The 11,727-nt window shown below is 33.0% G+C and overlaps 1 protein-coding gene across 1 annotated transcript; it reads right to left on the bottom strand.

Annotated features, from left to right (window-relative positions):
* Nucleotides 1-5,074: 5,074 nt before the first annotated feature.
* On the bottom strand, nucleotides 5,075-6,645 carry LOC112742979 (uncharacterized). Its single transcript, XM_029292501.1, has 3 exons — nucleotides 6,182-6,645; nucleotides 5,588-5,984; nucleotides 5,075-5,476 (listed from the first exon to the last, which is right to left on the bottom strand). Exons 1-3 carry the CDS (start codon nucleotides 6,643-6,645, stop codon nucleotides 5,075-5,077), a joined length of 1,263 nt encoding a protein of 420 aa, XP_029148334.1.
* Between the last annotated feature and the right edge of the window lie 5,082 nt (nucleotides 6,646-11,727).

Raw genomic sequence — 11,727 nt, 5'->3', positions numbered from 1 at the left:
ATTAACAAAATAAATAAATTAAAATGCTATGAAAAATTAAGTTTTTTACAGCTCTTGTGAAAGAAAATTGGTTTAACCATTAATCAAGTATCATTAGAAATAAATAAAAGATGAGATATTATCTAAACATAAATATTTAAAAAAAATATTTGTATAATAAGAGCATGAAGACACAAACTATTAAATATGATGTACATGAAAAATGGACATGGAGAGAAAATAAATGAATATTTTGGCGATAAAATGATAATTGCGGCTTATAGCTCACTACGCCAGATGCGGGGGTTTGCGGCGTTAAAATATCAGCGGTTCAAAAAGACAGCTGCTAAGTGGCAAGGTTGCGGCAATTACCCACTTGGACGGTGGTGTGCAGTGAAATTACTAGAATTTACGGTTAAACAAAACACTTTTATCAATTGAAACCCACCCCTAGGTGTTTTCTCCAAGTGTTTTCTCTGAATTGAAAATCTATTGGCGCGACTCTCTTCTCTGAATCCCTATTGCACTGCAAGCTCATCCGCCGCAGCCTCATTGCGCCCTTCATTCCTCCCACCCACACCCCACCCATCGTGCCCTACTTCATCTATGCCTCTCCATTCTCTTGCAGTCAGTGCCTCCTTCCCACTGCCCTATTGTGCGCTGTGAGCTCTTCATCCCCCTGCACCCTCTGCACTCCTTTCCTCTCTCTTGCCCTTTCTTGCAGACATTGATGTATTGTCGTCTTGTGTGCTGTAGATCTCATTTCGCGTAGTCATGGTCTTCCGCGCAGTCACAGTCGCAATCGCCCTCCACGCAGTTTGCAGCTGCCATCATCCTCCGCGCAGTTCCCACCCGCTCACGGTACGATCCTTGACTCTGTTTTCTGTTTCCAAAATCTTAGATATAGTATTAACTTATTGTCTTGTGCATTTTGGTGTTTTTATGGAATATGCACACAAACTGTTTGCTAGTTTTCCTTAGTGAAAGTTTCATGATTTAATAAGCAGTTGTGTGATTCTTTCTCTTTTAAAGTTTTAGTTTGATTGTTCTGTTTTATTTTGATATTAGTATATGTTGAATGGTATCATTGATGGTGTGGTTATGAGTTTATCAAAAGATTGATTATGCTTGGTTCATCCACTATTATGCTTAATGCAATATTTTTTCCTAACTCTGTTAATGTTAAAGTAATGAGGTGTTGTAATGGCTATAAAGTGAAACCTTGTTGAAATTAGCACGAATAATATTTATTTTAACTTTCCTGCAATAGTCAATAGGAATCTCTTAGTTGAATTATCAAGAGAAGCATTAAACACTTGAAAATTGTATTTCCTATTTTTAGTTCTGATGAGACTATAAAATATCATGGTGTATAAATCAGACAACTCAATTGCACTTTAAAGGGGCAAAGGTTTTTGCTGCTGTCATGCAGGATTTACTTACAAAAGGAATAAAAAATGCTCGAAATGTAAGAGACATCAATGATTTACGACTACTTTTCTTCTTCCTCTATTAATTTTATTACTTAGTCACTGAAACTTATCACTGTAGTGAAACTTATCACTATAACTACAGGCTATCATATATGGATGTTCAGCTGGAGGATTGACTTCGATATTGCATTGTGATTGCTTCTGAGCTCTATTGCCTGCAGGAGCTAAAGTTAAATGCCTTTCAGATATATTGGTATATTTTCATTCACACTCATTATATTTAATAAAAAAAAATGCACCTGACGATCTTATTATCCATAACAATAACATCATAATAGAAAGGGAATCAATAGTAAAAATCACAGGCTAACAGCTCCTAATATATACATAGATGATATATATAATTATGAAGGTAATCGAGAGCATGTAGTGCCATCCATGAGGCAGCATAAGTGTGAGATCTCACATTCAATTCCAACACTAAAATTTATTACCATTTTATTATTTAATAGTTGTCATGCAATGAGCATGCGCGGCCAATTCTTCTTTGAGGAGGCAATGTCTATGTGGCCATTATCTGAACAAGCAAGCATATTTCCTGCACAACAAGATAAGGGTACACTATATATTGTCTAGTAATTAAGTAGTAACAATGCTATTAAGGTATTATCAACTTAAATTAGATAATCCATTTCACCTTGCCCACCCTCCCTGACTTAAATATATATGATTAAGAATCACACTCTTTAATAATTAGTCTGTTACCAACCAGAAGAAAAATTCACAAAAAATGCAATAAAAAAGTTTTAAGGGGAAATTAAATTATAGGGCCAATGAAAATTGAATAAATTAATTCTTGTTTTTGATATTTGTATTAATTCTAATATTTTATTTCCTTGTCTTGCCTTGGTACAACAGGCTGTGTTTTTTAATATTGTTGATGGATGGACACTTGTAGAGAATGCTGGGAATCTTTCAATAATAGCTCCAATTTGTAGTAGGTTCATTTTTTACATTGTTTTGAAATGATGTTAAATTTGTTGGACTAACAATGCTTATGAAAAATGAGGTTCAAAGATGCTGCTATGAACCATTTCATGCTCTTGTTTGGATAAATAATACTTACAGCTCACGTTGAATAAGTGAACTGGACTGTTGTAGCTGTTCTTTCTTTCCCACTCACTACTCATTATCCATCTCTTTTGTTGACTATGCTGCATTCAAAAACATACCCTTTTGAAGGTATGCTAGCTGTAAAGGTTTAATATGAATGCAGAATGAGAGGAGCACAGTGAATGGGGTGAGTGCCTCTCTATTGAATTAATTAACTGCTTAAGGATTTCTTTCATTTATGATTACTTTTGTGTTTTTAATTGATAGTTTAAGAACCTTCACATTTATCAATGATTAATTGCACGCTTTCTCTTGTCCTTTATTGCACTTCATAACAGATTCAATCTTGTCGTTGGTGGTGGGCCGAATGCAAGTGTCATACACTATTTGGGAAATAACCAAAAGCTTAATTTAGTTATCATCACCAAATGCTGTCTCCTAGTATTTATTTTTTATTGTTCAATTTTTATCATATATTTGGCAGATTAAACAGGGAGATTTTATTTTGATGGATGTTGGATGTGAGTTACACAGTTATGTTAGTGATCTTACTTGTACCTGGCCTCCCTGTGGTAGCTTTTCTTCTTCCTAGGTTTGCCTAATTGAATTGCTTTTAGTAATTTCACATAGTTATTGGATGAAACAAGTTTATTTTATTGCCATGTCATTTTCCATTTCATCCTTGGTGGTATATTTAGGAGGTTTGTTTATGAAACATTATTTACCTTCATCCTGTTTAATAAGGCCTTAAAGTTTCTTGCCACTTCAACCAAATCCATGAATGAATTGCTTAATGTTTCTTTTTATCTTTTTTTTTAAGAAAAACATAAAAAGAAACTCCATCTTCCAAATAAGGAAAGTGTGAAAGTTCATTCTTATCTTTAATTAAGGATTGAGTATACATATGATTGTGCATCTATTATAACTTTAGGAAGAAAGCCAAGGGCCGCAAGGAATGAAAAGCACCTATTTTTTGTTGGTAAAATTTAGTATTAAGACTGTAAGAAGTAGGAGAGTAAAGAAAGTGAGGAAGCAGATGCCTCAAAGACTTATTTGGTGTTTCTCTCTGTACTTACTTTTCTATTTGACTAATCTTTAGTAGTCAGTGAGATTTCTTCAACAAAACAGTATGTTAGTACCACTTTCTTATCGATTCACTTGTTTGAAATCTCAATAAGTAACCAAAAGGCTTGCCACAGGAATCCATGATAGATCAGAAGATGGCATTATGGAAGAAGTGAAGATTTATGTTGGTTCAAGATTCTCAATATATTCTTCTCTTGCCCATGGCACAAGGGATCTCATAGGGCTCTCTCTCCTTTTTTAGTTTTATTTTAATGTTTTTTTTAGAGGGAGGGGGGACTAGGAAAAGAATATCAAATGATACAAGGGAGCGGAGGAAAAGAGATCCTCAGAACTTATGCTTTGTGCCATGGCATCTTCCCCTCTTTATGCTAGCCAATGAAATTTAAATGTGTAGAGCTTACTTTTTGCTCCTTATTAATGTATAGTGAAATTGCTCATTCTAAATGCATTGTCCTGTTAGTCTTATAGTGTGTGATATGATCTCCTCTTGTATATTCAACTTTATGAGCTTATATTGCAGACTATTTCATAGGGCTCGTTGATGCATTATGCGGACTATCTCATAACAATTAATAGCAATTAAAGTGTGCTACTGACCTGAATATTTTCATGATAGAGATATCTGTGTTTTTTGAGTGTCATTTTTTTTTCCTTTAGTTGAATGTTAACTCATTGTATACTTAATTAGCTTCTTGAACCTTTATTTATAAAACAAAAACCCACCCAAATCTGCGGCGGTTTTAAAACCGCCGCATATTTTTTTTAAATTCACTGACCAAAATAGCGGCGGTTTTGCAAGCGTCGCAAAATCAAATATCTGATTTGCAGCGGTTGTGCCAGCGGTTTTCTAAAATTGCCGCAAAATCAAATCTCCACCCCTTAATAGGCGACGCTTGTGGAACCGCTGGAATTTCGTTTCGCGGCGGTTAAAAACCGCCGCTATTCGGCGTGTCTCTTGTAGTAGCTTCTATATTTCTTAAGATATTATTTAACCAAACAAAAATGGTTTATATGCAATATTTGAATATATGAAAAGATAAAACGAAATATTAAAATAAAAAGAAACTAAAGAAAAAATATTATTTGCAGCAAGGTAGTGAACTCGTAGTTTTTACCTCGACTCGTTAAGCTAACTCAAAATCGTAATTCGTTGAATCGTAAGACGGAACGTAAATATGACTCGTAAATTATAAAAATTTAGAAAAATTTAATAGCAAAAATTAATTTTATAGAGAATAAAATAAATCTCAAATAAACTAAATTACCCATAGAATTATAACTAATATATATACCATAACAAGTTAAAAGTCACAATTCAACACAAATTCACAAATCAAAACACAAATTCACAACTCACAAGTTCATACGACACTAAAATAAATTCAAGTAGCAAATAAACCAACCAAACTATTAGAATTAACAACTAATTAACTAAAATCTAAATAAGTTATTTAATAATCATTCTATTCTTCATCAGTCATAAAATCTTCACGAGTTTCACAAACTTCTGCATTACCATCTTCATCATTATCAGGAGCAGGAGGAAGAGGTCCTTGGAGAAGTTCTTCAAACTCATCATCATCGAGATAAGGAATTGCCAAAGGATCCTTAGAGGCACCAACAACTCTATTACCACTTGCTCCATCATTTAAATCAGGATCTGAAATTAGAGCATCTAAATCTTCTTCTTCTCCATCTTCGTCAGCAACAATCCACTCTTCATCAGAGTCCAACTCATCAAGACTATAGTCATAATCAAGACTTCTTCTAGTTTGTTTTTTCTTTGCTAATCTTGAGTTTGTCATCACAAACACAACATCATTCATGGTTTTAGCTTTCAAACGGTTTCTCCTTTTCGTGTGAACCTTTCAAAAGTAGATAAAAAATATTAGACATTAGTCAAACAACAAGATAGAATTGAAGAATTAACAACCAAATTTATAAAATTAAAATGCAACTTATATTTAATTACTAACCATCTCAAAAGCGCTCCAATTACGTTCACATCCAGATGAACTACATGTCAAATTCAAGACACGAATTGCAAATTGTTGGAGTTCTGGATGCTGATCTCTATAAGAATCCCACCATTGAGCTGGAGTTTGAGTATAAATTGCATTTTGAGTTACTTTACTACCAAAAAACTCTTTTCGAGTCTTAAAATCTTCAAGTTGAACATCCATCTTAGTGATTAAATCTGGATTTCCTGTCATCCTTTCCATACAAGCATAAAACTGCTTCTTAAGCTCATAAGCAATTTTAAAACCAGAGCTATAATGAATTTGAGGATTCAAATAATAGCCTGCAGCATGCAATGGCCTATGAAGTTGGTTGCCCCATCTTGCATCAATAATGTCCCAAATAGGTATATAACTAAAACATAAAAAAAATTAATAAATTAATTACAAAATAAACAATATTTTCAGAATTCAAATTTTTCAACTCTCTCTGGCTTTTACTTTTCTACTTCTGCCGTTATTACATTTTACAATTACACTTTACACGTATCATTCAACATTATGTACAACTCTTATGCATTAATTAAAAAATAAAATAATTAGACACTTTACCTTGTCTCAACTCCTTGAAATGCATCTCGTATTTTTTTCTTTGCACTTGTCATTTCTTCATAAATAAATCCCATTGCCGGCTTTTCTTCTGAATCCACCATACGAAGCACATGAAGAAGAGGGTAGGCAGCCCTCAAGCAAATTACGACTTCCTTCCAAAACACCTTATCTAACACTACACTTGCAATTATCTTTCCATCTTTTGTCTTTGCAAATTTACTAGAAGTCCATTGATCAGAAAGAAACATTCTTATTAAGGAACCTTTGTTGTCATTGAGACATCCCAAAGTAAGGTAAGAAGTTGCAAAACGGGTCATACCCGGCCTCACCAAATCTTTCCCCTTAGTGTGGATGTGTAGTAGTGCAATAAGAGCAGTTCTAGCATATATGTAAGTAGTAATCTTTCTACCTTTATAAATTGTGTCCTTGTGAAGTGTTACTTTTTTTTCCAAGTCTTCTAACATTAAATCAATGCAATGTGCTGCACAAGGCGTCCAAAATAACTTTTTCCTCTTTTTCATTAGCATTTCTCCTGCAGCTTTGTAGTTAGCCGCATTGTCGTGACAACTTGGATGACATTTTCTTCACCAACCTCTTCAACCACATCATCTATCATTTTAAAGATTTTATCAGCTGTCTTAGTAATGTGAGAGGCATCAATGGATTTCAAAAAAGCAGTCCCTTTAGGACTATTAACCAAAAAATTTAGGATGGTCCGTCTTCTTTTATCTGTCCAACCATCAGTCATTATTGTGCAACCAACCTGCTTCCAATATTCTCTATGTTCCTCTAATGATTGTTGAACAAGCTCCACGTGTTTCTTCAAAAGAGGCACCCTTAATTCATGGTAGGATGGTGGCTTGAATCCTTGTCCGTATCTTATAGCTTTCTCAAACATTCTACTGTATTCCTCGCTCCTTGAAACATTAAAGGGGATGCCATTGTTGTAGAAAAAAGCACTAATCTCTAAACATACTTCCTCTCTCAAATTCTTCTTAAATATATTGTTGATTGTTGTTTGAGTACTAATGCGTGTTTTCTTGAATATGTTGTCATCTAGTTCTTTTCCCTTTCTTTTTTCACCGGTAGTGTCAACTTCTTTAGTAGCTTCTCCTGGGCTTGCCCCACCCATGTTTGTTTTCTTCATCAAATTTACTTGCAACCCACTCACAACATCCCACATTTGCTTCTTAACTTCATCACTAACAGTTGTACAAGCCCCAACATCTTTTTGAGTTCCTGCTAGGTGGTGTTTCAATCTATAAACTCCTCCTGAAAAAATTTTATGACAGTATTTACATTGTATCTTCTTTCCATCTTCTCCAACAGATATCCCGTGCTCCCATCCTACATCAGTTCTACTTCCAAGAGCATTCTTAGCAACTTTTCTTTTACAAGCGATTCCAGCTGTACTTCCTGACTGAGAAGTTGGAATGTTAGTCGGATTTTCACTTGCATTAGCTTGAGTCGATGCCATTCCTGTTCAGAAAAAAATGAAAACAGTAAATATTCAATGAATCAATTCAATATCATAGCAAAAATTCAACAATTTAACAAAAATTACAGAATTGTGTTCAATTTCAAGTACAACCATCCAAGTTCAATAACAAAAATTTAACAATCCAATTTGAACAAAAAATACCAACATAACAAAAATTCAAGAATTATATTCAATGCCACAATATTTCAGAGATATAGATAGTTATAAAATTATTGGGATATAGGTGAAATAATGAAGACATTAGTGTAGTAGTGCTTATTGCTGCACAACTATTAGTACCGTCATAGTTGCTTATGGTGAAGAATTAAAGATCGAACACATTAGTGATATTGAGTAATAACATTCATAATAATGATATTGAGTAATCACTTCACATTCAAAATCATTCCTACTATTTTCTAAATTTAACTTCAAAAAAATCCGGACTAGTTCTTTTAAGGCAATTTAAAATGGATGAAATATACATTGTTTCATGTGGTATATTGCATATTCCTACCATTGAGGAACATTAGAGAACAAGACAGAATTATACTGTTAGAGTGGTATTTTAGTACCTGAAGTCTTCAGTGTTTACTTTTTAGAAAGCTTGGTTAATATTAGTTAATAGTCTATGGTGATGTAATTTTTTGTTTTCCACTGAAGGCAAGTTTCCTTCTGTTTCTTGAGCTTTTTCTTTTCTTTAAGTGAATAAGGAACATTTTATTTATTTTAATTATCTTAAACTGAGATTCACGTGAATATGCACTAATAACTTATAACTTATAAGGTTTGCTTCTTTTATATATCATATTTGTTATATCTACCTTTTAAAAAAGCTTATAAAGTTTGCTAAAGAAAATTAATGGTTTCAGATAAAGGGATAATATATTAGTGTACACGCTGCCAATTGCAGCTTCTTTTTCTATGAACAGAGAAGTCCATGTTGTACTAGCTAATTGCAGCTTATAAGGTTTGCTAAAGAAGATTAATGGTTTCTAGAAATTATTGTCTAGTTTCCTCGAAGAACTTGGCTTTGAATTAACATGATGTCTTATTATTAGTCCTGTTTTCATTGATCAAAATCAAAGCTAAAGTCAAAAGCTTCTTGTCAAGTAATTTGAATTGTTCAACAGTACAACTTCAACATATATAGCATCTTCATATACAGTGCTTCACCTTCATCATTCAACAAGTAATATGTGAATTATTGATAATTAACAATAACATAAAGATTTTGCTGTACTAGCTAAGTCCCACTTCACATGATGCCATGTTACTTGTTTAGGGACACTTCTAGTTTTTGAATCTAAGGATTAATTTAATTTAATTTTAAAAAAGGGGATTCTAGTTCTAGGTTATTGAAATGGAAGTAAAGGACCCTGTATTTAGTGGATCTAAAAAATTCTGATCTCATGGATTTTTGTTGAATCTTTCATATATGGCTCTGTTAAGATTAGGAATTTAGGATACTTTAACTCAGAATTGGATAGTTACTAACATATATATAAGAGGCTGTGAAGAATAATATGGTTCCCTTGTTAACTAAATTGTTTTCATAGAAACTGAAAGAAGTTTATCTTTAAAATTTCGCCATCACCAATTTGGTCAAGAACAACACTTCATCAATACGGTGACATAAAATTAACCAATTCTTAATTCACATATGTCATGCCTTACAAAAAATTCAAGTAAAGAATGAAAGGTCTTTTGTACGGTAATATGAAATACATGTTTCCAATAAACATGAACAGATAAATTAACCTCAATTTGAAAACCTGCTATAATTCGTATAAAATTATAATCTAAATTGAACAATATAATTAATCTGCAATATAATCAGGAAACCAATAAAGATAGACAATAACAATTCAACCTGCAATATAATCCATAATAAACAAGTACAACAACAGATTGAACTGACATTGAAGAGGATAAAAATTAAAAAAGTTTTAACATACCTGAACTACCAGTAAAGGGAGGAGAAGAGCAGCAGCAATCCAGATTCCAAAAATAGAGAGGGAGAGCCAGAGAACCAGATTGGGGATTTTGGTCGCGCGAAATTCAAACTTCAGAGAGATAGAGAGATAGAGTCAGAGCAGAGAGTCAGAGATTGAAAGACTTGAGAAAGGTAAAATTTTGAAATTTTGGCCATGGAGATAAACTGTAAAGTGAGGAAGGTAAAGAGATTAGGGAATTTACTGTCTGCTAGGGCTCCTCCATCTTCCATGGTCTCTATTCAGATTGGACCATTGGGTTGGACTGGGCTTTAATCAGGATCAAGAAAAGAGCCTCTTCAATCTTGAATGCAACATCGGGGCAGAAACGCGATTCCAGTGGCTTTGCGTTTTTGCACGGCGATTCCACACGAAGAAGCTTGGTCTTGGACGAGAAGCAAAACCGAGACTGGGGGAGGATGCAGAAACGTGAAATCGTGCGTTTCTACGAGTTGAAACGCGATTTTGACTACTTTGATTTGCAGATAAAATAAAATTTAAATTTTATTTATAAAGTAATCAATCTCAAATGAGTACAAAAGAAACTACTATATAAACATCCCTCTATATGTTAATATAGAAAAAATTCTCATCTAGTATAGCAACATTCTATCACAAATAATACAATAGAAAAATAAATATTATCTTAATGACATCCTTTTCATTATCTCACAATTAATTGAGATTCATTCACTTATCCTTTTCCTACATTTTGTCATTTTCAAGTAATACTCTTCATCACATCATTACAGAAAACTTTGAATTACCAAAAATGCAAAAAATTATCATCTTTTCAATTCTTTAAGAAATACTTGCTCTCTATTTTCCACCGTCACTTTAGCACAATAACTTGCTGCAGTCCCTAAACACTCACCAAAAGCAAAAACATTAGATAAAAATTACTATTTAAATAAAATGTAATACATAAATCCCCAACACCAAAAACTCACAATACCTAAATTGTAATAAATTTCTCATAAAAAGAGTAGAATTTGGATCATTTAAATTTTATATTTTCACTTTAGAAAATAAAGTGAGATATCTCACCACTCTTTCATATTTTCTCTTGATCCCACTTATGAAATAAATGGTGATAGATTATACTTTACTTTCTAAAGTAAATTTCAAAATTTAGAGGATTCAAATCCAAAAGAATAGATTAAAATGATAAGAAGAAATACATTATAACAAATGTAGAAATAAGTATGCAAACTTTCTAAAAAGTGTAGCAAACAATAAATGATTGATGATGAGAATTTGCATAGAAGAGAGAAGAAACAAAGTATATTCAACCCCCAGTTTGTCGACAATATGACGATAGTAAAGATAGATTTAATGTATCATTAAAAAATCGACGACCAAACTATCGATTTTATTATTTTATTTTTAATTTTTTTTTTAAAATATCGACAACAAGCCGTCGAAAATTATCGACGGGAGAGATAGCCGTCGATTTTTTACGTCGATAAATACGCTTTTTCTTGTAGTGTCAAGAGTCTCCAATTACTCAACCAAAGTCAAGAGGAGAAAAATTTACTCTAGCATCCTTCCAAGCATTTTATCAAACACTTGGAAGGCATAAAATAAAAGCATAGAAAAGTAATAAGAGAATATTAAATCTAAATAACTAATTGCAAGGAATCAATAACAACAAATGAAAGGAGAAGCAATAAACATAAAATATCTCAAATTGCATTAAAAGAAAAATTGAATCTAACATGAAGAATTCATAAACTAAATTGGCAAAATAAGGAAATCACAAAGGGAAATAGATAACTAAAGTATTAGAATAATAGAACGTAGAAGATAAACTAAATTAAAACAACATGGAAATCTGAATTAGAGAAGAAATAAACTTAAGACCTAAAACCTAAAATTATGTGAATGAATTATTTTGTCTGATTCCCTTCACTCTATAGTCTCTAATCAGTGTTTTCGGGCTTGAAACTGGGCCAAAAACAGCCCAGAAATCGCCCCTAGCATTTTCTGACACGTACAGTACGTGGCTCTGTCACGCGTACGCGTCGCCCACGCATATGCGTCGCTGAACTTTCGCAATGTCACGCTTACGC

This window comes from Arachis hypogaea, chromosome 14, assembly GCF_003086295.3.
Source record: "Arachis hypogaea cultivar Tifrunner chromosome 14, arahy.Tifrunner.gnm2.J5K5, whole genome shotgun sequence".
Lineage (NCBI taxonomy): Eukaryota > Viridiplantae > Streptophyta > Magnoliopsida > Fabales > Fabaceae > Arachis > Arachis hypogaea.
Note: the sequence above shows the minus strand (reverse complement) of the source record. Positions and strands in the feature narration are given on the sequence as shown.